Here is a 23662-nt window from a genome sequence, read left to right as displayed (position 1 = left end):
ACACTAAAAAACACAAGCTCACTGACAGGCACACGCACACACTCACTGACAGGCACACAGACACACAGAAAGACTCACTGTTACAGGCATACTGACTCAGACAGACAGACATACTGACACACACACACACACACAGGCATACTGGCTGACATACACACACACAAACTGGCACACACAGAGACATACTTGCACGTTCACACAGACATACTGGTGCACACACACACACAGACATACTGACACACACATACACCCAATCTTTACACTTTTAAAACCAGTAGACAGCGGCTGAGTAAAGGGACAGGGCTGTAGTGGGGGGGGGGGCAGGGGCTGTAGTGGAGGGTATAAACTGTAATTGGGGGGTTTAGGAAATGTAGGGGGGATAGGGGCTTAAGTAGGTTGATGGCTACAATTTGGGAAAAGGGTTGTGGTGTGGGTGATATGGGTTGCAATTGGGGGAAGAGGAGCTGTAGTGGGGATGTTATGGGGCTGTAGTGGGAGGCATGGGGCTGAGAAAGGGGGCAGGAGCTGAGAGGGGGAAAAAAGGAGCAGGGAAAGGGTGGGACAGAGCCTTACTAAGGGACCAGAGCCTGACTAAGGGACAGGGGATGGAGGAGGGGGACAGGGATTGAGGAGGGGGGGAAGGGGCTGAGGAGGGGGGGGAAGGGGCTGAGGAGGGGGGGGAAGGGGCTGAGTAGGGGGGGAAGGAGCTGAGGAGGGGGGAAGGGACTGAGGAGGGGGGGAAAGGGGCTGAGGAGGGGGGGACAGGGGCTGAGGAGGGGGGGACAGGGGCTGTGGAGGGGGACAGGGGCTGAGGAGGGGGACAGGGGCTGAAGAGGGGGACAGGGGCTGAGGAGGGGGGCTGAGGGGGGGGCAGAGAGGGGACAGGGGCTGAGGAGGGGGGAAGAGAGGAGGAAGAGAGGGCTGAGGAGGGGACAGGGGCTGAGGAGGGGGGGCAGGGCTGAGGAGGGGGGAAGAGAGGGGGCAGGGCTGAGGAGGGGGAGGTAGGGCTGAGGAGGGGGAGGTAGGGCTGAGGAGGGGGGAAGGGGGGAGCAGGGCTGAGGGGAATGAAAAAAAAAACGAAAGTGTATTTCCCCCTCCCTGAGTCTTACCTTAAGCCAGGGAGGGGTAGGCAGCAGGCAGCAGGTAGCAGCCAGCAGCCAGCAGCCAGCATAAAGCAACAGTCAGTGAAGTCTGGAGCCTGCAGTCAGTGGAGTCGGCCGGCCTCTCCTGATGATGTCAGGAGGAGGGGGCGTGGCTTCCTCTGCTCTTCTCCCAGACTCCCCAGCGGTCCTGGGAGAAGAGCAGTGAAAGTCACGCCCCCTCCTCCTGACATCATCAGGAGAGGCCGGCCGACTCCACTGACTGCAGGCTACAGGAAGAGTGAGGGAAGTTGAAAAATCTGAGTCCTCAGCCAGAGGCAGGGGATTCAGATTTTCCTTTTTTTGCTGGATGTGTGCAGCCCTGGGTTTAGGGCGGCCTGGGGGGCAATTGCCTCCCTGCCCCCCTTCCCCGCCCGCCCCTGCTGGCAAACAATAATTGGAGATTCAGCAATGACACCAAGGGGTTCTCCTCAAAGAACAGCATATCATCCACATATGCTGCAAGTAAAAGGCTCCATTCTCAATCAGATTTTACGGCACAGTGTGTTTACTGTAGATGTTTTTATTTCATGCTCTGTTAATACACACTGTGACGAGACCAATCTCGCCACATTGCATTGGAGGAGCCTGGTTGCCTGCCTGTTGCCTCTGGACTATGGCCCCATGTTAAAAAGCTTGATTTTCCTCTGTGTACCTGTTTTTTGCAATGGCTGCAGTTATATATGTTTATGTATTTTATGTGAATGTGATGCATACTTTTAAAGTTATGAATAATGTGGAAAAGCTGTATTTCTCTGCCTGTGATAATGAGATTACCCATTGTGTTCAGTAATCATATTACAGGCAGAGGAGAGGATTTTGTGTGGGAGTGTCTGAGTGTATTGTACGTGTTTATTGTTTGTTTTCAAAACCCTGTGGGTGCTTTTCCTGTTCAGCTGCTAGCAGCTATTCGTGAGGTTCCAGTTCGGGAGTTTGGAGTGCTACTTGGTATTGTGGCGAAACCAGCTTCGCCACTGTGAACTGGAGAGGCCTGGTTGCTAGCCTCCTGCCCGCTGACTATGGCCCCTGGACATGTTGCACTTTAAAAACTATATTTGGGCATGTAATAATGTATATGGCTGCTACTGGCCCTTTAAAATCATCTATGAACAGATTGGGACTTTTGGGACTACTGTCCCTTTAAGACTGTGAAGCATATTCTAGTGTACTGCCTGTAATATTGTATATGTATTCATGTGTTAAGTTTAACCTGGGATATGTATGCAGCATTCACCTGATTGTTCGGTAGAATCACTCCATTCATTATATTGAGTGAAACTACCGAACAACCAGACCACCCAGGAATAAGTGTGCCTCCAATTACAGTTTGCAACAATGTTGCAAACGGGTAATTGGCAATCCATGTAATGTATTCTTTGTCCTCTGGGTGGCCGCCATTCGGGAAACAAACACGTGGCGGCGGCCATCTTAAACTACCGAACAGCGGTGTTTTGCCGTCGAGTGTCTGGAACTAAAATCGGACACTTGACTAGGCAAACACCGCTGAGACCTCCATACTTCCAGAAATTCGTATAGAAACTACCGAATGACCCGCCGTTCGGTAGAAAGAAACCCACAAACAAGGGAATTCATTCAAACCCTCTCCAGGCTCTATAACACAGGCAATTCGTCTGTTTTCATTCCCTTGTTTGTGACCGACCGCAGGGCCAAAATGCATGGAACTGTTTTCGGATACTTTACCCATGCGGTCGGTCAAATCTTTGGAACCCCATATCTCACGAACCATTCATCCGAATGACCTGATTCTTGGATATGTTGTCCCCCTGAATAAGGGCTATCAGGGGATACCTGTTTTGGAGGTGTAGCATATGTATTTGGGGTACATCCAGGAATTGGGGAAAAGGGTGTACGGTATAATTATGTTAAGTGCTAATCTAAGGGGAGGAAATGTGTGGGAGGTACATCCATGTGATTGGTTAAATTCATCCTCCCCCTGGGAGTGTCCTGTATGTACTTGTTTGTAATAAAAGCCAGACTGGGTGTCCCAGTCCAGAGTCTTGCTTAACCCTCAAAGCGATGTGTCGTCTCGGTCTTTGGGGGAATGGGATTGTATGCTGACTGCCAAGAGTGTAAGCCGATGTCTGCTTTTCTTGTTCAGCTGTTCCAGTGTTCGTGTGGTTCCAGTCGGGAGAATGGTGTTTGCAGTAGCTGCCTGTGCATCTGGAAAGGGGATTATCGCCTAAACTGGGTTTTATCCTCTTGTAAGTGAAACGGTCCGTTACAGGTATCCTGTTTGGGAGTTTGGGGTTCTGCAGTAGCTGTGCCTGTATCTCTGGAAGGGGAAGATCTACTAAACGGCAGTTTAACCCTTTTATGCCCGGGGTGCCGTTACACACACTATGCTGCTGTAAGCTCTAGCAGGCAATTAAGAACATCAGAGAAAAAAAAATCTAAATTAAACAAACCGTGCAATCAGGGAAGCTAATGTAGACTCTTTCTCAGGAAGTGTGTAGGGAGGCTGTGTGAGTCAGCCAGGGGAGATCATAAACCTGCAGTCTCACTTCTCAATTCTCTGCCGTTTAGGAGTTAAATCACTTTGTTTATGCAGTCCTCGTAGCATCCCTACACACTCTTTGTGAAAAAAGTCTTCTGAAATAAACATATGGTTCTTTACGACCTAAAATGTAAACTTTATTCATGGAGAAACAAAGTGATTTAACTCCTAAATGGCAGAGCATTGAACAGTGAGACTGCAGGGGCATGATCTATACACCAAAACCACTAAATTTAGCTTAAGTTATTTTGGCGCTTAGAGTGTCCCACTAAAAAGTTGTAAATATGTTTTTTTGTTTTTTTTAAGGGACCCTATACAGCTTATTGTAGTTGTTCTGATGAGTATAGTCAGTCCCTGCAGGAATTTTCATGTAAGCATTTCAGAGAAAAGGCAGTGTTTACATTGCTCCCAAGGGACACATCCAGTGGCAGTCACTCAGACGGGCACTATAGGTGCTTCCTGGGTCAGTGCTGCACAACTTGAACATTTGTCATAGAGATGCATCGATTAAATGCAAATCTATGAGCAGATGCTAATTGGACAGCGCATTGTTTGGCTCCACTACCCACCTTGCCTCTTTGACTGAGATCATCAAAATTGATGATCTCAGCCAATCCAAAGCTTACCCATAGTAAAGCATTGGATTGGCTAAGAATGTAAATTCTGATGATCTCATTCAAGAAGGTGGGATGTGGGCAGAGCCAGTGCCATTGGACCCATGCAGTGCTGGAATAAAGGAGAGTTTTCGAGTTTTTAAAGCGGGGCAAGGAGGGTTAGGCCACCTAATAGTCATTTAACATATTATATACACATTTTCATTCCTATAATATTCCTTTAATATCCTACCTCCCCTCTAATCTCCAGGCTGCTTTCTCTCTAACACTGAGCTGAGCTGTTAATGCCTCTACAGTGTTAGTAGGGAAATTGTAACACAATTTACAGTCTCTGTGCATGCGCAGCGGTATTGATCACATAAAAGCATAATTCTGCTGGGTGGGAACCAATACAGGAATGAGAGCATAGGCAGAGGAATGTTTTCTGTTACATTTCCTATTGCATTTAAATGCCATGCAAAACAATAACAGCTCTGTGTGTACATGGACTGGCAGTGAAAGGGGTTTTTTTATCGGCTTTTGTTCTAATTTCTCCTTCTTTCAGTTGGTCAGAAATGTCTATTCTCTGATCTCTTTCAGCTGATCCAGTTCTGGAAAATGCCCGCATTGCTTGCACTGATGTTTCACAAAGCGGGGCCCCACGCTACATGCCCAGAAGGTGCGTTTGGTTGTTATTAATTGAATTCTTGCTATCATGTTATTACAATCTCTAATACGTGTACCTGCAGGGATATTACAGAAATGGGAGGGGAGAGGCAATCTCTGCTCCGATTGGACAATCGATGTACACAGAGGAACCCAATGTTCTCCCATTGAAACCCCTCCTATTGCTGATAAACCCCACCCACTAAGTGTATTTTCTGACAACTTCCTACTTGACTCACACTGATATTTCTTTTAGAAAGGGGAGGGACATCTGTGTTTTATTTTTATTATTCTGCAAAATGGTGTTTCTCCTAGGACTTGGGCGGCATGGGGGGAACACATGCCATCATTGGCGGTCTGTACCCTATATTTATTTATTTATTTATTTATAAAATATTTTACCAGGAAAGATACATTGAGATTTCTCTCGTTTTCAAGTCCTGGGTCCACAAATCATTGCATTGATACAATTAGGGTACAATAAAATACAAATACAATATTAATGTACAATATATACAAAATTTAAGATAGAACAGGTAGGAAATATATAATCAACAGTGACAGGTGCATTCTGTTTTGAGGGATGTAGAGAGGGATCTCCTAAAGGACTTTAAGCTTACGGAAAATTTTAAATTGTGCGGGAGGTCGTTCCACAAATGGAATGTGTGTGCACAGATTTTACATTAAACAAGCTTTAACCCTCATTCTAGTCTGGCTGGCGATGCTGTCGGGAATTACACATACAGATTCCAAGAGCCATGATATGGTCAGTGATTTGATTAACCTGTGAAGAAGATGGGTGCTTTTTCACACAGGGTAACGGAGCTATAGTTGACTTTCATGAAATCCCCTGTAAATCAGTGATATTTGTTTAATTAGAGTTACATGTGTCAGGAAGTTTCCCTTTGAATATTGTGTTAATAACGACTTAATGCAAAGTCTCTGTGCAGTCACTGTAACAGGAGAATCCTATGCCATCAGACACTTACTATCCAGGATTATCTCCCTTGTTCTTCAGGTACCATCGTGACCTCCTGCTCCTGTGGGATGGCATGTGGCTCGTGGGACGTGCAAGCCAATACTACGTGTCACTGTCAGTGCGCCAACCTTGACTGGACCTTAGCTCGATGCTGTAAACTGGCTGAGAAAAAGTGATCTGGAAACAAACTTAATTTTCTCACATCGCTTGCTGTGATTTTCCTTCGTTGGTTTTATTTAAAAAAAAAAAAAAAAATATGATGTTTTTCCTTAAATGCCATAAATTCTCTCACTTTAGATTGCATTTGACCTTGTTCAGGTCTTTGGCAATTTCAATAAAAGGACTCTTCAAGCACCAAACCAGTTAATGGCTCATCTTTTCACAAAGCAGATACCTTTTTAGATATACTCGAAGTTTGTACTAATCTCAGCCAACGTGAGATACTCAGTGGCAGACACTCACTGTCCTCCTTATCTGCTTCATTTATCCTTAGTACAATGTTGACAGAGAGCAGTGATTGGCTCTGAGTTTCATGTTATTCCACAGAAATCTACAAATAAATTTGGGAGATAAATACAGAACAAATATGAGTCAAACCCTCCAGATTGTCAGGGAAGGTGAGCAGCAGGACCATGAGGCCACAGAGGCCATGACCTCGAGGAGGCAGGCAGGAGAATGGCAGCTCTGCTGGAACCCTCTAATGTTAGTGTGCTCAGGCAGGATGATGAATTGCTCTTTCTCCTGCTCACCCAGCACCGGTGCCCAGGGCCGCCATCAGGGGGTGACAACCAAGACAGTTGTCACTGACCCCACGCGCTATAACACAGCCATGGCCATGCACTTAGGTCCACCCAATGGGCCCTATATCTTCAGTGGCCCAGTCAGCGCTGTGGCCATGTTATAGCACGACCGGGCCCATTTAAAAATAAAATTATAAAAAAATGCAGCCGCAGCGCAAGTGCACTTTCTCCCAGCTCACTCCACGTGGGAGTACAGCCAGCGTGGAATTGAATAGGGAGAGCCACACCAACTCCCATCAGCCCCAGCCACCCTCCTGCAACAAAAAGATAAGAAACAGGAGGGTGGCTGACAAATGAGCTGTGTGTGTATGTATGTCAGTATGTCTGTATGTCTGTCAGTATGTATGTCTGTATGTATATATGTATTGTTACGGTACACCCAGGTATAAGAGGGGTTAATACCGCTGAAGATGTTCCCTTTCCGAATAGAGAAGCAGCTAACGAAAGCTCCAATTAGTCGAACAGGAACCATATGAAATCCTTCACGAACCAAACAGTCAAACGAGTAAACCATACGAATCAAATACCCCCAAGTACGAGACCAAGCTCCGTATTGAGTGTTAAGCAGAGATCTGATTTATTGAGGGCTACCTGCCCGGTATTTATGCAGGTCTCCCACCTGGTGGACACTCCCCTAGGGGACCAGATGGAAGACTGGGACATTATGGATACAGTAGCCAATCACAGTGAGAACAACCCTCCTCTCTATCCTGGAGATAATTGTGAATGAATCCAATTACCTCCACGGATAGAGGCTAAACTCCATTTTGTACATGATAATAAAAATACATAAAAATACATAACTCCACATTACACGCATAGTAAACCACATTTAATGTATCCCCAGATAGCTTAGATCTGAGCACACATTATTACCGAATGGCGCTCAGATCCTATATACACAGTTCAATCGCCATGGAGTCAAAGTATTTCACATTGTCTTTCGGTATACAAACGGTCCCCATGGGATGGCTATCTGGGTTAAGTCATTGTAGCGGAGCTGATATCCTACAGACTAAATCCGCTATAGATCCCAGTATGGCTCAGGAACAAGTAAATAATCCCAGGTAAAACATCCACAGTAAACCACAGTAATCCAGCAGCGCAGCAAGCACAATCAGTAATATATTCCAGCAATATCCCATCACCTTTCCCAATAACTGGACAACACACAGTATCAGGAGCAGAACTGATCTTTAAAGGGAAACTCCAGTGCCAGGAAAATGATCCATTTTCCTGGCACTGAAGGGTCCCTCTCCCTCCCACCCACCAATCCCCGGTTACTGAAGGGGTGAAAACTCCTTCAGTCACTTACCTGAGGCAGCGGCGATGTCCCTCGCTGTCTCCTCCTCCGCGACGCTCCTCCCTGTTCTTCCGTCGGCTGGTGGGCGAGACTGATCCCGCCCACTGGCCGAGGCAATGCCGCGCATGCGCATTACGTCCCCCCATAGGAAAGCATTGAACACAAATTTTAATGCTTTCCTATGGGGATTTGAGCGACGCTGGAGGTCCTCACACAGCGTGAGGACATCCAGCGACGCTCTAGCACAGGTTTCCTGTGCTATAGAGCAGGAAGTTTCCTCTAGTGGCTGTCTAATAGACAGCCACTAGAGGTGGAGTTAACCCTTCAAGGTAATTATTGCAGTTTATAAAAAACTGCAATAATTAAACTTGCAGGGTTAGGAGTAGTGGGAGTTGGCACCCAGACCACTCAAATGAGCAGAAGTGGTCTGGGTGCCTGGAGTGTCCCTTTAATCACACAACCCCTGCTTTTATGCAATCATCCCATGCAAGGGAGACACCCACAATAATTAGTACAGTAACCAATTAGGTATAAGGTACAACCCACACATCTCCTCCCCTCAGATTATCAGTTAACATAATTAAAAGGTACACAATTTTCCCTACGTTCTGGATGTACCCCAAATACCTAGGGTACACCCCTAAAAATATCTCCTGATAGCCCTGATCTGGGTGAGTTACATACTAAAAAATCACCCAGATCAAACCAGGGGTTCGGGAGTTATGGAGGTATAAAGTTTTGACCGACCGCACAAGCAACAGTAGCCGAAAACAGTTCCATAAGTTTTGGCCTTGCGGTCGGTCTCTGTTCGTGCTTTAAAAATCCCGAACTAAATGCCATCCAGAGCTGGGCAGGCATTCGGATGAATACCAGTGTTCGTGGGATTCATCCTACTGAACAGTGGGCTGTTCGGGAGTTTCTATAAGTCTTTTCTGTAGCTCTGGAGGTCTAAGCGGTGTTTGCTTAGTCAAGTGTCCGATTTGGGTTCCTGACACTCGACGATCAAACACCGCTGTTCGGGAGTTTAAGATGGCCGCCGCCACGTGTTTCGGCTCCCGAAATTGCGGCCACCCAGGGACTGCAACAAAGTGTTTGTGAGTTTTAAGTGAGATGAAATAGAACGAACAGCTAGTTTGAAGCCACACTTCACATCAGGGGGGTCCGGTGATTCGGTAGTTTTAGATCGTATGCTGAATGGAGTGGTTCAATACAGTCTACGGGGAATAATTAGACGAATGCTTTAAATCCACACGAACATCTTTATAAGTGATTCACACGAAAGTCTTTGGGGATCAAGTAACCAGTAAACGGGGAATATGCTGGACAGCCAGGTGGACTCTGCTACAGTCATTTCGTGCAGAAAAGTACCGAATGGACCGGCGTTCGTATGCTGGGAGACAGAAAAGGGAGGTCGGATGCTTCAGCAGGGTTTGGGAGAAATAGTGTCCATTTTCAGTTCCAGGAAATCATCGACGAACACCGCTGATCATTCATGCGTCCAAGATGGCCGCCGCCTCGTGGTCGGCATACGAACAACGACCACCCAGCATACCATTGATAATTAGGAGGTGTCTGCGGTTAACCACAACGTTCTAATGAGGCCAAGAGGTTAACCAGCATGCTGGGTGGCCGGCCATTCGGCAGTTCATTCGGTAGTTAGGAAAATAAACGAACGGGGTGGACAGACAGGCAATTAAGCGACCAAACAGACGAACCAAGGGGAATAAAAGTATTTTAAAGACAGGTGGATCTGTCACATGTATGAATTTATGTATGTATATATATATATATATATATATATATATATATATGTATGAATGTATGTATGAGTGTATATATATGTATGCATGTCTGTATGTATATGTTACGACACTCACCGCCTGGAGAGTGAAGCCGCCGTTTAGTCGATAATCCCCTTTCTCCAGAAATGCAATTCCAGCATAACTGATCATAAAACTCCCGAACGGAGCATACGAATGCGGTAACTCCCGATCAGCAATCCATCCGAAATCCTTCCACAGCTAGAAATAAACGAAAGCGCTGTCCCAATAGTCAATCCCTCCACAAACGAGACAAAGCTCCGTTTTGAAGGTCAAGCAGAATGTGTTTAATGGGGGCTACCTGCCCAGTATTTATGCAGGTCTCCACCAGGTAGACACTCCCCTAGGGGACCTGGTGGAAGACTGTAAAATATATTAAACAGTAGCCAATCACAGTGGCTATAACACAAGCCCTTCCCATTTTACCCATAATACATCTCTTCCTATCCTGGAGATAATTAGGGAGAAACCTAATTAACTCCGAGGATAGGAACCATCGCCATTTTAAACCCAAACACAAGAAATGCAATAAAATACATAAAATCAGAAGTACCGAATATATAGTGTTCGTGCAACGTATCCCCAGATAGCCTGGATCTGAGGGCATATTCCTACCGAATAGCGCTCAGGTCCGATGTACACAGTCCAATCGCCATGGAGTCAAAGTCTCTCATAAGTCCTTCGGTATACGAATGACTCCATGGGACGGCTATCTGGGTAAGTTCATACGGATGAAAGAAACTCCCGAACGGAACAGTGTTCGTATGCCTCCAAGGGAATAGAAGGGGAGACGGCCGTCTCCAGCGGTGTTCGGTAGATAAAGAGTCCGTTTTTAGATCCATGGGTTTTGCACCGAACACCGCTGATTCGCCTCGTGTCCAAAATGGCCGCCGCCTCGTGTTCGGCATACGAACGACGACCACCCGTACGAAATGGAATGGAGAGGTGTTTGCGGTTAACCTCAACGTTCTAATTTGTTGTTAAGTTGTTAATGAGCCGCACACTCCTCTCCTGGGTGGCCGATGTTCGGTAGTTTCAATCGGTACTTTAGAAAACGTACGAACAACAGCGTACGGACAGGAAATCCACGAATCCAATGAAAACAGACGAACCAGCAATACAGGTCTATGCAGCAGGGTTCGTCACAGTATATATGTATGAATGTATGTATGTCTGTATGTCATTATGAATGTATGTATGTGTCTGTATGTCCTTATGTATGTGTGTCTGTATGTATGTTAGTATGTGTCTGTCACTATGTATGCCTGTGTGTATGTCTCAGTATGTGTGTGTCAGAATGTATGCCTCTATGCGTGTATGTCTGTTTCAGTATGTGTGTCTATTAGTATGTATCTGTTTGTGTGTGTGTATCTGTGTCCTTTTGTATCAGTGCATGTGTTTGTGTCTGTGTGTGTATTCCTGTGGGCAGGATTTGGAGGTGGTCCCTGTATGGGGCCCAGATCCTGAGCTGAGTTAGGGGCCCCAAAATTTCTGGTGGCGGCCCTGCTGGTGCCAATAGGTCCTCACTTCCTAGCAGACAGCCAAAGGAACTACAGGATAGCATCATAACCCCACTCGACCTCCTGTACATCTAGAGGGGAACAAGTGATGATTAAGGGGAGAAAAGAGGAGAACAATTGTGTGATGCAGGGGATAGAAAAGTGTAACAGGTAATTGAAGGGGGAGAAGAGGGGAACAAGTAATGAATGGAGGACAGAAGAGAGGTACGAGTGAGCGATGGGGATAAATAAGAAAGGAACAATTGGAGAAAGGGAGGTGTGACGATACAGACTAATTTCGTCAGTGGGTACTTCCATTAACTTGCACAGCTGATCACTATTGTTACGGTATAACCTGGGTATCGAGGGTTAATACCGAATGAGGGATTCACCTTGATACGGGAATAGCAACTCACAAACGCTTCAATTCACCGAACTGGAAAAATACACGAAATTCTTCTCTCCTTGATATGGGACCAGCAACTCACGAATACTCCAATTTCCCGAATAGAGAATTATACGAATGTTTTTCTACTTTATCTATCCCAATAACTATCAGTGTGTTCCATTGGAACTGAGGACACTGAACACAAACATTGGAGGGGAGGCAATATTGAATCTTTACTAAATACTAAGGAGGCCCAATGGATCTTTAATCTGAAAACTTTAAAATTTGGCTTAAATCAAGAAATAGATTTAGCAGGATTAATTTAGGAATAATATATTATTCACATATTCTCTACTATTTTTAAATATCTTTCTATCCCCTTTTCCCTCGTTCTTCATATGTGTATATTGTCTATATTGGATGATTAATTGTGGTTTCTTATATCAGAAATATTTCCTATTTATTGGATGAGGCTTACTACATTCGGTTTAAATTGTAAGACTTTAAATTGTAAGACTTTGAGCAATTTTGAAGTGATTTATATCATTTGTATGTACCTTTAAATATTAAATATCAAATAGATTCTTCTTTCATAATTTAGTTCATATTCAAATTTTTCTTCAAATTTTCTTCATATTCCAATTTTTCAAATTTTTCAAATTCTTCAAATTCTTCTTTACATTCAAAAATATCCCCATCTTTTAATAAACTTGATGGGTTTTCATATTTGTAATATACAGTATATATACCAAATATATCTTTGGATAACAATTGTATCTCTAAAGATATAATAATCTTTCTACCATGTCTAAATTTTTTTACACTAATTTTTACATGAATTTATTTACAGATAGTACCACAGTGTATGTAATAATGAATATATAGATACATATCATCTTAAACATGCTCAAATGTCCAATCTATTCTGTTACTGTATAAACTTTGTTATCTATAAAGTCTTTTTGCTGGATAAACAGAACCTATACTGGTCCCATGCCTTTATGCAATATTATTGCTGCTATTCAAGCTATCATTTTCAAAAGAAATAATAATTTTTTCGATGTATTCGGCAAACCGGAAGTGACGTCATGCGGAAGTAACATGCGTTCCACAGTGGAACGCACGCCAACACCGGCGGTCATTTGGAGAATCATCAGACGGGTATTTAAGAGGACTCCCACTCCTACCACAGCTACACATCCCTGAGGAAGTCCAGAGAAGGACGAAACGCGTTGGAATTGTTTTATTTTCGTTTTTAATCCGAACTTTTGTTTGTAATTTGATTGGTGCTGCTATTGCTGTTCCTGTTCTTGTATCCTGTACCCTGATTGGTCCAGTTGCTGCTCACCTATACCACCCAGTGTGGAGACATGCTGTTTTTACTTTGATACACTGTAAGTGCAATATATACAAATAAATTTGTTATTTTTATACAATCTGCACTATCTATTTTCTCTTCTCTGTTTGGAGTATATTAGAAGATTTGCCATCATCCTCTATTGAATTTCATCGCTGGAGGTTTTTCATATTATCCAGTTCCCTAAATACAGAGGGAGATATGCCTGAATTCATCTTACTTTTGTAAGTTTTCTACCACACATACTGCTTAGTGGTCTCTAACAATATTACCCTATGTGCTGTTCATATATATTTTTGCAGATACCATTTTGAGTTTTTATACCTCTACATATCCTCAGCTGGTATTATATTTATTTACATATTATCACTTTTGGTGATTCACATCACTTTTTGTATCCTTCACATTATTTTGTACCTTTGTTTTTTTCTTTTTTCTTGTCACAGTTGTTCTTGAGTGTTTATAAGGGACACTTGTAAACCTTAGGTACTGTGTGCTATTTAGTATTAACAGTTAACTTCCTGCTGTTCTTCGTATCCCCAGATAGCCTAGATCTGAGCGCACATTATTACCGAATGGCGCTCAGATCCAATACACATAGTTCAATCACCATGGAGCCAAAGTCTTTCACACTGTTCTTTCGGTATACAAATGGCTCCATGGGATGGCTATCTGGGTTAATTCCATTTGTGAAATAAAAGTCCAGAACGGACCGGCGTTCGTATGCCAGATGACAAAGAAGCGAGGTCGGCAGTTTCAGTGGTGTTCGGAAGAAAAAGTGTCCGTTTTGGGTTCCATAAGATTGTCGACGAACACCACGGTTTATTCATGCATCTAAGATCGCCACCGCCTCGTGGTCGGCATACGAACGACGACCACCCTGCATACGGTTTCAATTAAGAGGTGTCTGCGGTTAATCACAACGTTCTAATTGAGGTCAATAGGTTAACCAGCAGCACACTTCTCTTCTGGGTGGCCGGCCGTTCAGCAGTTTCTTCAGTAGATTAAAAAATAAACGAACAGGGAAGTACGGGCAGGCAATTACACAAATCAACATGAATCAAACGGGATAGCAATATTGTTCTAAGACATATGGATCTGTCACAACTATACTAAGTGCTATGACCTGGGCTTGGAATCCCTTTATCCACCAGCATTCACATTTTAGCAGATCTTGGATAGTTACAGCAAGGAAAGAGACAACCAGCTTCTTTTTTGGCAACTCCTAGAACTCAGACTCTGACAGTCTATTGTATCCAGATCAAGCTTACAAAGATCACAGCATACAGTAAAATAAAGATTACACAAAACATTTACCAATGGAAATACAGAACAGGTCACAGGAAAAGAACTGCCAAACAACAAAGTGATTCCTTACACTACTTACCATCTCCCCCTTTGCCAATACATCTTGACAACAAAAGATTATCTTGGTTGGACCCTCTGTCCCTTCAGAGCCATCTCTGGTTACATCAACATCGCCCATCGCTGTAGTAGATAGACTTGCTGGCTCCCACAGCAGGTGGTAACTCACAGTGTAGCATTTACCTTGATTAGCCCACAGTATACATTTTACACCTAACTACACTTTATAGTTTATGGAGATGCTTCCCCTCCCACTCCCCCCCTTTTGTTGACCAACAGCTGCATATACAGACACACACACTGCTTTATGTATAATACAACAATATCAAAATACATGGAAAACTGTCACAAAAATGGCGCTGCGGGCTTGTGGCCAAACAAATCAGGCCATCCATCACATATCACCTCCCCCATAGAAATATTCAGATTGTGGCCAGACCTATGACAACAAGTCTGTTGGACCCCCCTGAGTCCACAGTCAAAGTCCTTGGGGGTCCAATGTGACTGGACAAGTGGGTGACTGGACGCTTTTTCCGTCAGGCAATGGAATAAACAATTTATCTTGATGCTTATTGCAAGGTGCCTGGGGTTGAGCCATCATGATAGCATGGAGCAAAGGGGACGATAAAGAAAGGACAGTGGATGCAATAATACACTCAGGAGAAATAATAGGGTATGTCTCTTGTTCCATATCCGATTGAACGTCAATTTGCCTAGACAACGCATAAGCTTTAACATTCTAAGAACCGGGTCTGTAGGTGTTAATAAAGTTAAAGCGAGACAAAAATAATGACCATCTAGTTTGTCTAGAAGACTGTCATTTGGCATCCCCAATATATGCCAGGTTCTTGTGATCAGTAATAATCAGAATGGGATCCTTGGAACCCTCCAAAAGAAGTTGCCATTCCCTAAGCGCTAGAATGATGGCTAACAGTTCTGGGGTAATGGCCATTGTTGAACTGCCTCTAGTTTGTGAAGATCCATTTGGAAACCAGAGGCAGACATGTTATACCCCAAAAACTGAACCTCATTTTGATCAAATACGCATTTCTCAAGTTTACAATAAAGACCATATTTAAGCAAAGTTTGTAAAACTTGTTTGACATGATCATCATGAGTTTAAGTGTCAGGGGGATAAATAAGGATTTCATCCAGGTATACAAGCACAAAAGAGTAAATATAGTCTCTGAGTACATCATTAATGAAGTCTTGAAATACGGCCGGAGCATTACATAACCCAAAGGGCATAAAAAGATATTCTTAGTGCCCACTCCTAGTGTTAAACGCCGTCTTTCATTCATGATCCTCCCTTATTCTCACCAAATTGTACGCACTCCTAAGCTTAGTGAAGATCTTAGCACCCTGGAGTCTATCAAATAATTGGGATATAAGGGGAATGGGATAGGCATTTTTGATAGTAATCTTGTTTAATGCCCTGTAGTCTATGCAAGGTCATAATTCTCCATCTTTCTTAGCTACAAAAAAGAACCCTGCACCAGCAGACGTGGATGATTTACGTATATGGCCTTTACCTAAAGATTCCTTGATGTACTTATCCATGATTTTACTTTCTTGTAAGGGATAGGGCATGCATCGCTCCTTTAGGAGGCATAGCCCCGGGCAACAGATAAATGAAACAATCATAAGATCTGTGTGGAGGAAGAGCATTAGTCTGGTGTTACAAACTGCCATTTGTAACTGTCCCTTTAAATGACAAATTGCCCTGCTTCCCTGGGTTGTGGAGAAGCCTATTTGCCAGCCTCCTTCCTCATGACTATGGGCCCTGGGAGATTGTTCCCCTGAAAACGTATGTACTTTTACTGGGTGTGTATGGCCCTTTAAGAACCACCTGGGGACATATTGTGACTTTGGTGAACAATGCCCCTTTAAGACTATGTCCCCAGACCTGTAAAATAACTTGCCCCTGGCTTTCTCCCACTTGGTTCAGTAAATGGGGCTTACTGAACCAAGTACCACACAGGCGGACCACCCAGAAGTTAAAGTGTGCAGGCAATTTACCTCCCAGGCTGTGAGGTTACTGCAGGTTAATTGCCGAGCACTGGGTGGCCGCAGTTCGTGCAAACGAACACGTGGCGGCAGCCATCTTGGTTCTTCGAACGAGGTCAGCGGTGTGTGTAGCCAAATTCATGGAACTAAAATCGGCTACACATTTCACCGAACACCGCTGACCCTTACCTTCTCCTACCCTGAACTTTCAGCTGCAGAGACTAAGTCCCGTTCGGCAATTCGAACGCATGTCATTTTTTCAGCCTGAAATAGACCGACCGCACAGCCCAAATCTATGGAACTGTTTTGGGCAGGAAAATGTGCTTGCGGTCGGTCATAAATGACTTCCGTCTAACTTTTGATCCACTGGAGGGATCTGGCTGATTTTTGAGAGTGTTCATGTTTAAAGTGTGCTGAGTTCAAATAATTTTTATGAAGATTGGACGTATATTTTTAAAGTTACAGTGTATGTATAAAAACTAGGGGACAACTATAATCACTACAGGGATTGCCATGCGCTTCATACTCCCTTAGCTACTGAGAGCTCCTGTTCCTGATCCTGCTTCACTCTACAGAAGGAAGAGGTTCACCTACTGGAACCTGGAGCCTGGTCATAGGTCCAGGGTGGATAGCAGACGGCGAGATCCTAGCCCAGCAGCGTCAGTTTGTGGAGTCTGCAGTACTTATGGTGTCTACACAGTAATTATGGTGTCTACGGTGCTGATGGTCCTTTGGTGAGCGCTAGGAGTATCCTTTCTACGGTCCAACTTCCAGCAAGCCTGGAGGCAACCGTAACAGTGACATCATCAGAATTGCCGATTTTGAGCCAATCCAATGCTTTCCCATTGGGAAAGCATTGGATTGCCTAAAATCAGCAAGGGGGCGGGGCCAAACACCATTTTGGCCAATCATCACCTCCTCATAGAGATGCATTGAATTATTATTATTTGATTGATATAGCGCCATCAGATTCCGTAGTGCTTTACATTGAATCAATGCATCTCTATGAGGAAAATTCAGTGTCTACATGCTGAACGGCAGTGCTGCTTACTGTGCAGCCCTGAGCCAGGAAGCCCCTCCAGTGACCATCTGAGGAGTGGCCACTTGGAGGTGTCCCTAAGGGCAATGTAAACACTGCCTTTTCTCTGAACAAACAGCGTTTGCATAAAAATGCCTGCATATAATGATTCTATTCACCAGAACAACTGCATTAAGCTGTAGTTGTTCTGCTGACTATAGTGTCCTGTGTAAAAGGCCTTTTGTCACTGGTTTTTCATGTGACAAACTACCCTGTTCCCCTGGCTTATGGAGAAGCCTGATTTCCAGCCTCCTTCCCCATGATTATGGCCCTGGGGTGTATGGCTCTTTAAAAACAGTATATGGGCATGTTAAGACCTTTTGTGGCAATGCCCCTTTAAAACTGTGTCCCCAGTGTCCCTCCTCAACCTCTCATCAGCCCGTGCTAAACTTTAACCCCATGGCAATTTTATTCTTTTGTGGGATCTGAGCGCTGTTCGGATATATTGAGCGCTCAGATCCAAGCTATCTGGGGATGTGGGGGTTCTGTTCAGTGTAATGGGAATTATGTATTTTTGTGTATTTTTGCTGCTGTCTGTTGTGGCGGGATGCAGCCCACGGCGGCAGGGTCGGGGATCAACAAGTAGACCGCAAGGGTTGTACCTCGGCGGGTGGTGGGCCTTCCCCTGAGGCTAGCGCAAGGCCCAGAAGGTGCAGGTTGCATGGAGGATTGCACAGATCTCGGTGTGTCCGTCACCCACTAAGGTCCAGGAACAGGGGTGGGATGTCGCCAGAGGTTAGGAGAGTTGGGTCGAGGTGTTGGTCGTGGCAAGCCCCTTCAGGTGTCTTGTTCCGAGCTGCCGTCCAAGGCAGGCAGTTCCAGTGGGGGGGCTACTTTTGGTTGAGTTCAGGTCGGGTGGCAGGAGTCGGACGGGGTGTCCTGTCCACGTGGCTATCGTGAGGGTAAGCGTGATGCTTTGGTACCATGCAGGCACTCCTGGGGTCACGACGGGGGGTAAATGACAAACAATAACCCTGCCCTGGACTTCTCCCTCTGTTTTCAAGTCACTGAGCAGATCTTCTTCCATGCATTACCGGCATCGGGTGGCATCCCCAGTTGGCATGCAGCTGGCGGACGTGCGGCATCCTGGAACTGAAGACTATCTGGTTGCAGACAAGCGGCCTACGCAGACGGGGGGCTTGGTCAGTAAGTTGGATACAACTGTACAGTCTCGGTAAGACTTTGTTTCTTCAGGGTGGCGGAGCTCAGATGGCTTAATTGGTCAAGGTCTGAGCTTGTGGTAGCTTAGGGAGAGAAAAGTTAGTGTTAAATAAGGCTCTCTTTTGCTAGCCATAAAAGTACAAGGTAGTTATTCCAGGTTAAGAAGCAATGTTAATATGGTTCATGGTAAGTTTTGCTAGGTTTCAAACTCGTCAGTGGCTCAGAACCTGGTGGGTGTAGGGGTATCCGGGTATACCACTACCATGGTTATTGAAGTATTTGGCACTTTACTTATGTACGAATAATGATGGCATTGTTCGTTATATGCTAATGTTTATTTATTTTACAGATATGGTCCATTGCCTTTCAGGACTTTGTGGGCTACCTTATGCTGTATGTGGGGATCGGGGTGCAATGACTTTATTTAATCTTGTGTTATTTATAAGTATTATTATTGTTATTAATAAAAGCTGTGTATGTTTTGACCCAGATACCTAGTGTACATGTCTTATTGGGTTACATTTGATGGGGGGGTTATTTCCACCTGCCCATATGGCGACGATGAGCCTGTCATGCGACTCAGGGTGTTGTAATGGTTATTATTGTGACAGTAGATGTCAAATTTAAGACACAAATAGCCAAATTAGAAAAGTTCTGCGAGCCAGCTATACTTTGTGTTAATTTATGACCAGAAGATCAAATGGCAACTTAAAGGCTCAGTAGGTCTTTCATTCACGTATCCAGTTCGTCTCTACTTCTGAAATAACAGTGAAAAAGCAACAAAGTTGAATTACAAAAAAAACTAAATTGTTTGAATGTGTCATCATTGGTCCATAATGGGTGTGAAGGTAAAACCATTTGGGGACAGGGTGCCGACTCTGTAGATCCAGTAGCTCTCACATATTTTAAGGAGGTGATTCAAGTCTCCCCCTCTTTGTCCTAGAATGATCCTTTCAATACCCGAGAACTTGATGTAATTACTGTGGTACACTCTAATGTGACGTGCCACGGGATGTCCTTCTGTGAAGTCACACAGTGGATGTGCGCCACTCTGCTCTTTTTGAAAGGGCAAAACTTTTACCTACAAAGCGCATCCCACACATGCAGGTGAGTAGGTAAATTAGCCCTGCTATATTGCAGTTAAAAAAACTGCTTGATCTGGAGTACATCCATACTGTTAGATTTAAGGATCGTTTTGGAATCCCTGGAGATGAACTTACAGGCAACACAACAGCCACATTGGTAAGTGCCCGTCACAGAAATCCATGTACTAGAGATCTTTTTATTTTGTGAGAAGTAGCACCAAGAGGTTCTTGAGGTTCTTCCCCCTTCTGGCAGTTAGAGAGGTGCTAAGAGAGAAGGTGTCTAACAGATGTGGATCCTGAGTTAGGAGGGGCCATAATCTCTCCAGGACTCCCTTCACTTTTGTCCAGCCCTGATCATAGTTGGCTATGCATCTAATGAACTTAGGAGCACGTTCACCCGGTGAGTCCTCAAAAGAAGACCCACCAGGTTCTGAGCTGCCCACCGACCAGCTCTAAACCAACCAAACATAATACCAACAGTATAAACTATCTCCCTGACCAGATGCCTTAAAACTATCCCGTCCTTTTACAACTAAAACCTTTTACCCCCTAATATTACTCTTACTAACCTTGCCGCTGTGATAAAACAGGGAATTACTGACGCCAAACCCCAGGGAGGAGGGTCAAACTCAGTCAGATAAGTGAAATTTATAGTGACATGTATAAAATTGCAGCCCCTAGTTATACAAGCCCAGCCCCTGCCAATTTACCACCTATCACAACCTAACTCCACCTAGACCTGCCTCCTAGCCCTGTCATGGGCCCTATCCACTAAGCTGTGTTTTTTTACATGGGGGTACAATAGTGTTTGGTAAATATATATTATAATGTCATTTATAAAATGTGTCTATATATGTTTAAACTTAACTTTCCACTGGGGGATACAATTTATTTATATTTTAAGTATTTAGGACATTTTCCTCCTATCTTTACTGAGTATAGAAAGGCAGAGATAGCTATAGATAGTGTGATTGTTCCCTGTGACATCACCGTGACATCATCCTTGCTGAGCACAGTTCAGTCAGTAGACATTGCAAGGCAGAGATAGCTATAGATAGTGTGATTGTTCCCTGTGACATCACCGTGACATCATCCTTGCTGAGCACAGTTCAGTCAGTAGACACTGCTTAGACAGTAGACACTGCTTAGCTGCTGTGGTGATAACGTAGCTAAAGATGGGAGATAGTAGAACTATTTTATCGTGTTTTTCATGTGCACGCTGTGATGTAAGTAAAAGACTTGATTTTCTGTATAAGGTTCCAGTTCTACATATTATTATCTGAGAGTTTTATCATGTTAAATCCCCAGTGTAGTCTAAGATGGGGTATAAAGAGAATAAAGATGGGACCCTTTATATGATTATTAATGGGGAACACTGGGGGGTTACACACAGATCTATCATTTTATTCTTTCCTCAATATTTAACCCTTTCATGGCTCAGTATTTACTGTCCCAAGCACAGTGACGGCATATGGTTACTGTATCGGTTTTCGTGGTATGAACTCCTTGCTCCTTATTATTTAAATTCTTGTATCTCACCTGGAAGTATTATAGTGTATTGTAATTAAGATGCTCCTGATTCAATTATTACACACATGTATATCAGCATATAATAAATAGATATCAGGATTGAGATACAGCACTGAGACAGTAATCCTAGCAGCACAGGAACAGGCACTCAGCACCAGATCAATAGAAGTGGGGTCTACCACACCTGACAGAGTCCTCCCAGACAATCCAGCACATAGTAACCGGGTACAAGATGTTAGCAGGGACAGCACACACTGACAGACACAACCAAGTTACTGAGATTGTGTATTGAAATACCTGCACTGAATATGGGCTGGACCTTCCAATGTCCAGATGGGATATACCACAAAGGTAGATGAGAATGACAAAACTAAAGTCCTATGGGATTTTCATATCAAAACAGACAAGCAAGTACTGGCAGACCAACCTGACATTGTGGTGATTGACAAGGAACGGTAGATTGCAATGGTGGTGAATGTGGCAATACCCAATGACCATAACTTTAAGAAACATGAAAAGGAGGAAAAATACTGGCCTTAGCATGGCTTCTCTCCTACTCCCTATTCTGAGCTGTCTGGTGGATCAGAGGTCCAGAGACACAAGGTCGAGGAGATTGGAAAGTGCACGTTGCAATTTTATTCCCATTTGTCTGCTCTGTGAATAACATACATTGTTATTGGGTGCAGTCATCAACATTCCCTCGTTACTCCTTATTACAGTCCAATCACCACGATGAGCCAGAGCTAAGTTTACTGTAATATTTGGAATAGATAAGAAGAGCCTCAGTAGATCTTTTTATTTCTGCCTTTTCAGGTCAGCGGAACGCAAGTTATCGATGTTATCGAGCAAGGAGCAGGGGAACATCCAGGTACATTAAAACACTTTGTGTGTGTGTTATGTATATATGTAAATGTGTAACCATATGTCACATCCATATCACATAGCCCATTAAAGTTACCAGATTGCCATATTTTTATTAAACAACCACTCCACACTTGAAAAAACAGGAAAAAGTAAGATACAGTGGGAATGCAGCTATGATTCATACGTTATTTCTTACATTATTTGTAAATACTGTTTAACCCTTTAGTGACCGCGGACAAACCGGGTACGTCAGCCAAAAAACTGTTGTAAACGACCGCTGGCGTTCCATGTACGTCCGCGGCAAAAATGAGCGCTGGAAGCAATGGCTTCCACCCACTCTAAGGGTATTCCACAATTGAGGCATCGTGGAATACCCCCTACTCTGCCGGGCACCTAAGTGATTTTTCCCCCCGGAGTGATCACTTCCAGGTTGCCACACGTGGCGCCCGGCAGTGGGGAGCAGAGCATCAGAAGCCTTCAGGCAGGCTTCCGATCCTCTGCCTGTGCTGAGTGCCTCGAGGGGTCGAGGCACTCAGTAATAGTAAAAAAAATAAAATAATTATTATTAAAAAAAAATAATTAAAAATTAACCCTCTACTCTCCCTCCCTCCCCATTTACTTACCAATCACCACCGTTTTCCCGCCAGTGATCAGTCATCTTCTAAGGGGGACTGTCTGGGCTAAGCCCAGACAGTCCCCCCTCTGCTCTGTAGGACCCCCGGGGCCATGTGTTTGTTTTAAAAGAGCGGTCACATGGCTGCAATAGGTGTCCACAGTGTTGCCTGAACTGACAGGCCATCCCCCTGCTGGTGAAAAAGTAAAAATCTTATATATAACGTCATACTAAGTGTATTTTTTTAAAAGTAATATATACATATATTAATATAAAAATACTCAGAGTAAAATAACACACGTATGTATGTAACATATATATTAACTTTATATTTTGTGTGTATTTATATATATATATACATATATATATTATAAAATTAAATAATAATTACAAAATAATAAAAAAACAATAAAAAATTATATATATATGTTATTCTAACTGTAGTTTGATATTAATATATATATTTATATCAAAATACTCTTGTGTATTATATAAAATATAAATTTTCATTCTATGTATATCTCCTTAACGACCGTGGACTTGCGGAGTACATCCGACAAAAAACGGTCATTAAGGAACGCAAATGTGCCAAGTATATTTGCGGAAAATAGGAGCACTGGACTTACCTGGACAGGTGATCCGCGGTGATCACGGTCGGTAGGGACTGTTGGGGTCTCCCTGCAGCTGCTCTGGCCACCCCGGCCCTCCAGGGCCATGTGATCACCATGATCAAATCGCCACAGTAGGTCTCTTGGAGCTGCCAGCAGTGGGACTGTCTGATCTCTCAGGCAGTCCCCCAGGCTGCTAAAAAGTAAAATAATATATATATATATATATATATATATATATATATATATATGTTTGTGACAAAAGAAACTTCACCACTAACTTTTGGAGGGG

At 43.9% G+C, this 23662-nt stretch overlaps 1 protein-coding gene across 1 annotated transcript in view; it reads left to right on the top strand.

The window, feature by feature from the left end:
- The first annotated feature begins 19711 nt into the window (after positions 1-19711).
- LOC134610519 (serine/threonine-protein kinase N2-like) overlaps positions 19712-23662 on the top strand; it is a 34580-nt gene continuing 30629 nt past the window's right edge. The window contains exons 1-2 of the mRNA XM_063453486.1: positions 19712-19777; positions 22099-22153. Coding sequence (XP_063309556.1) covers positions 19772-19777; positions 22099-22153 — 61 coding nt within the window. The 5' untranslated portion in view covers positions 19712-19771. The remainder of the gene's footprint in view (positions 19778-22098; positions 22154-23662) is intronic.

Source organism: Pelobates fuscus, chromosome 5, assembly GCF_036172605.1.
Source record: "Pelobates fuscus isolate aPelFus1 chromosome 5, aPelFus1.pri, whole genome shotgun sequence".
Classification (NCBI taxonomy): domain Eukaryota; kingdom Metazoa; phylum Chordata; class Amphibia; order Anura; family Pelobatidae; genus Pelobates; species Pelobates fuscus.
The sequence above is the reverse complement of the archived record's forward strand: the minus strand, read 5'-3'. Positions and strand labels throughout refer to the sequence as shown.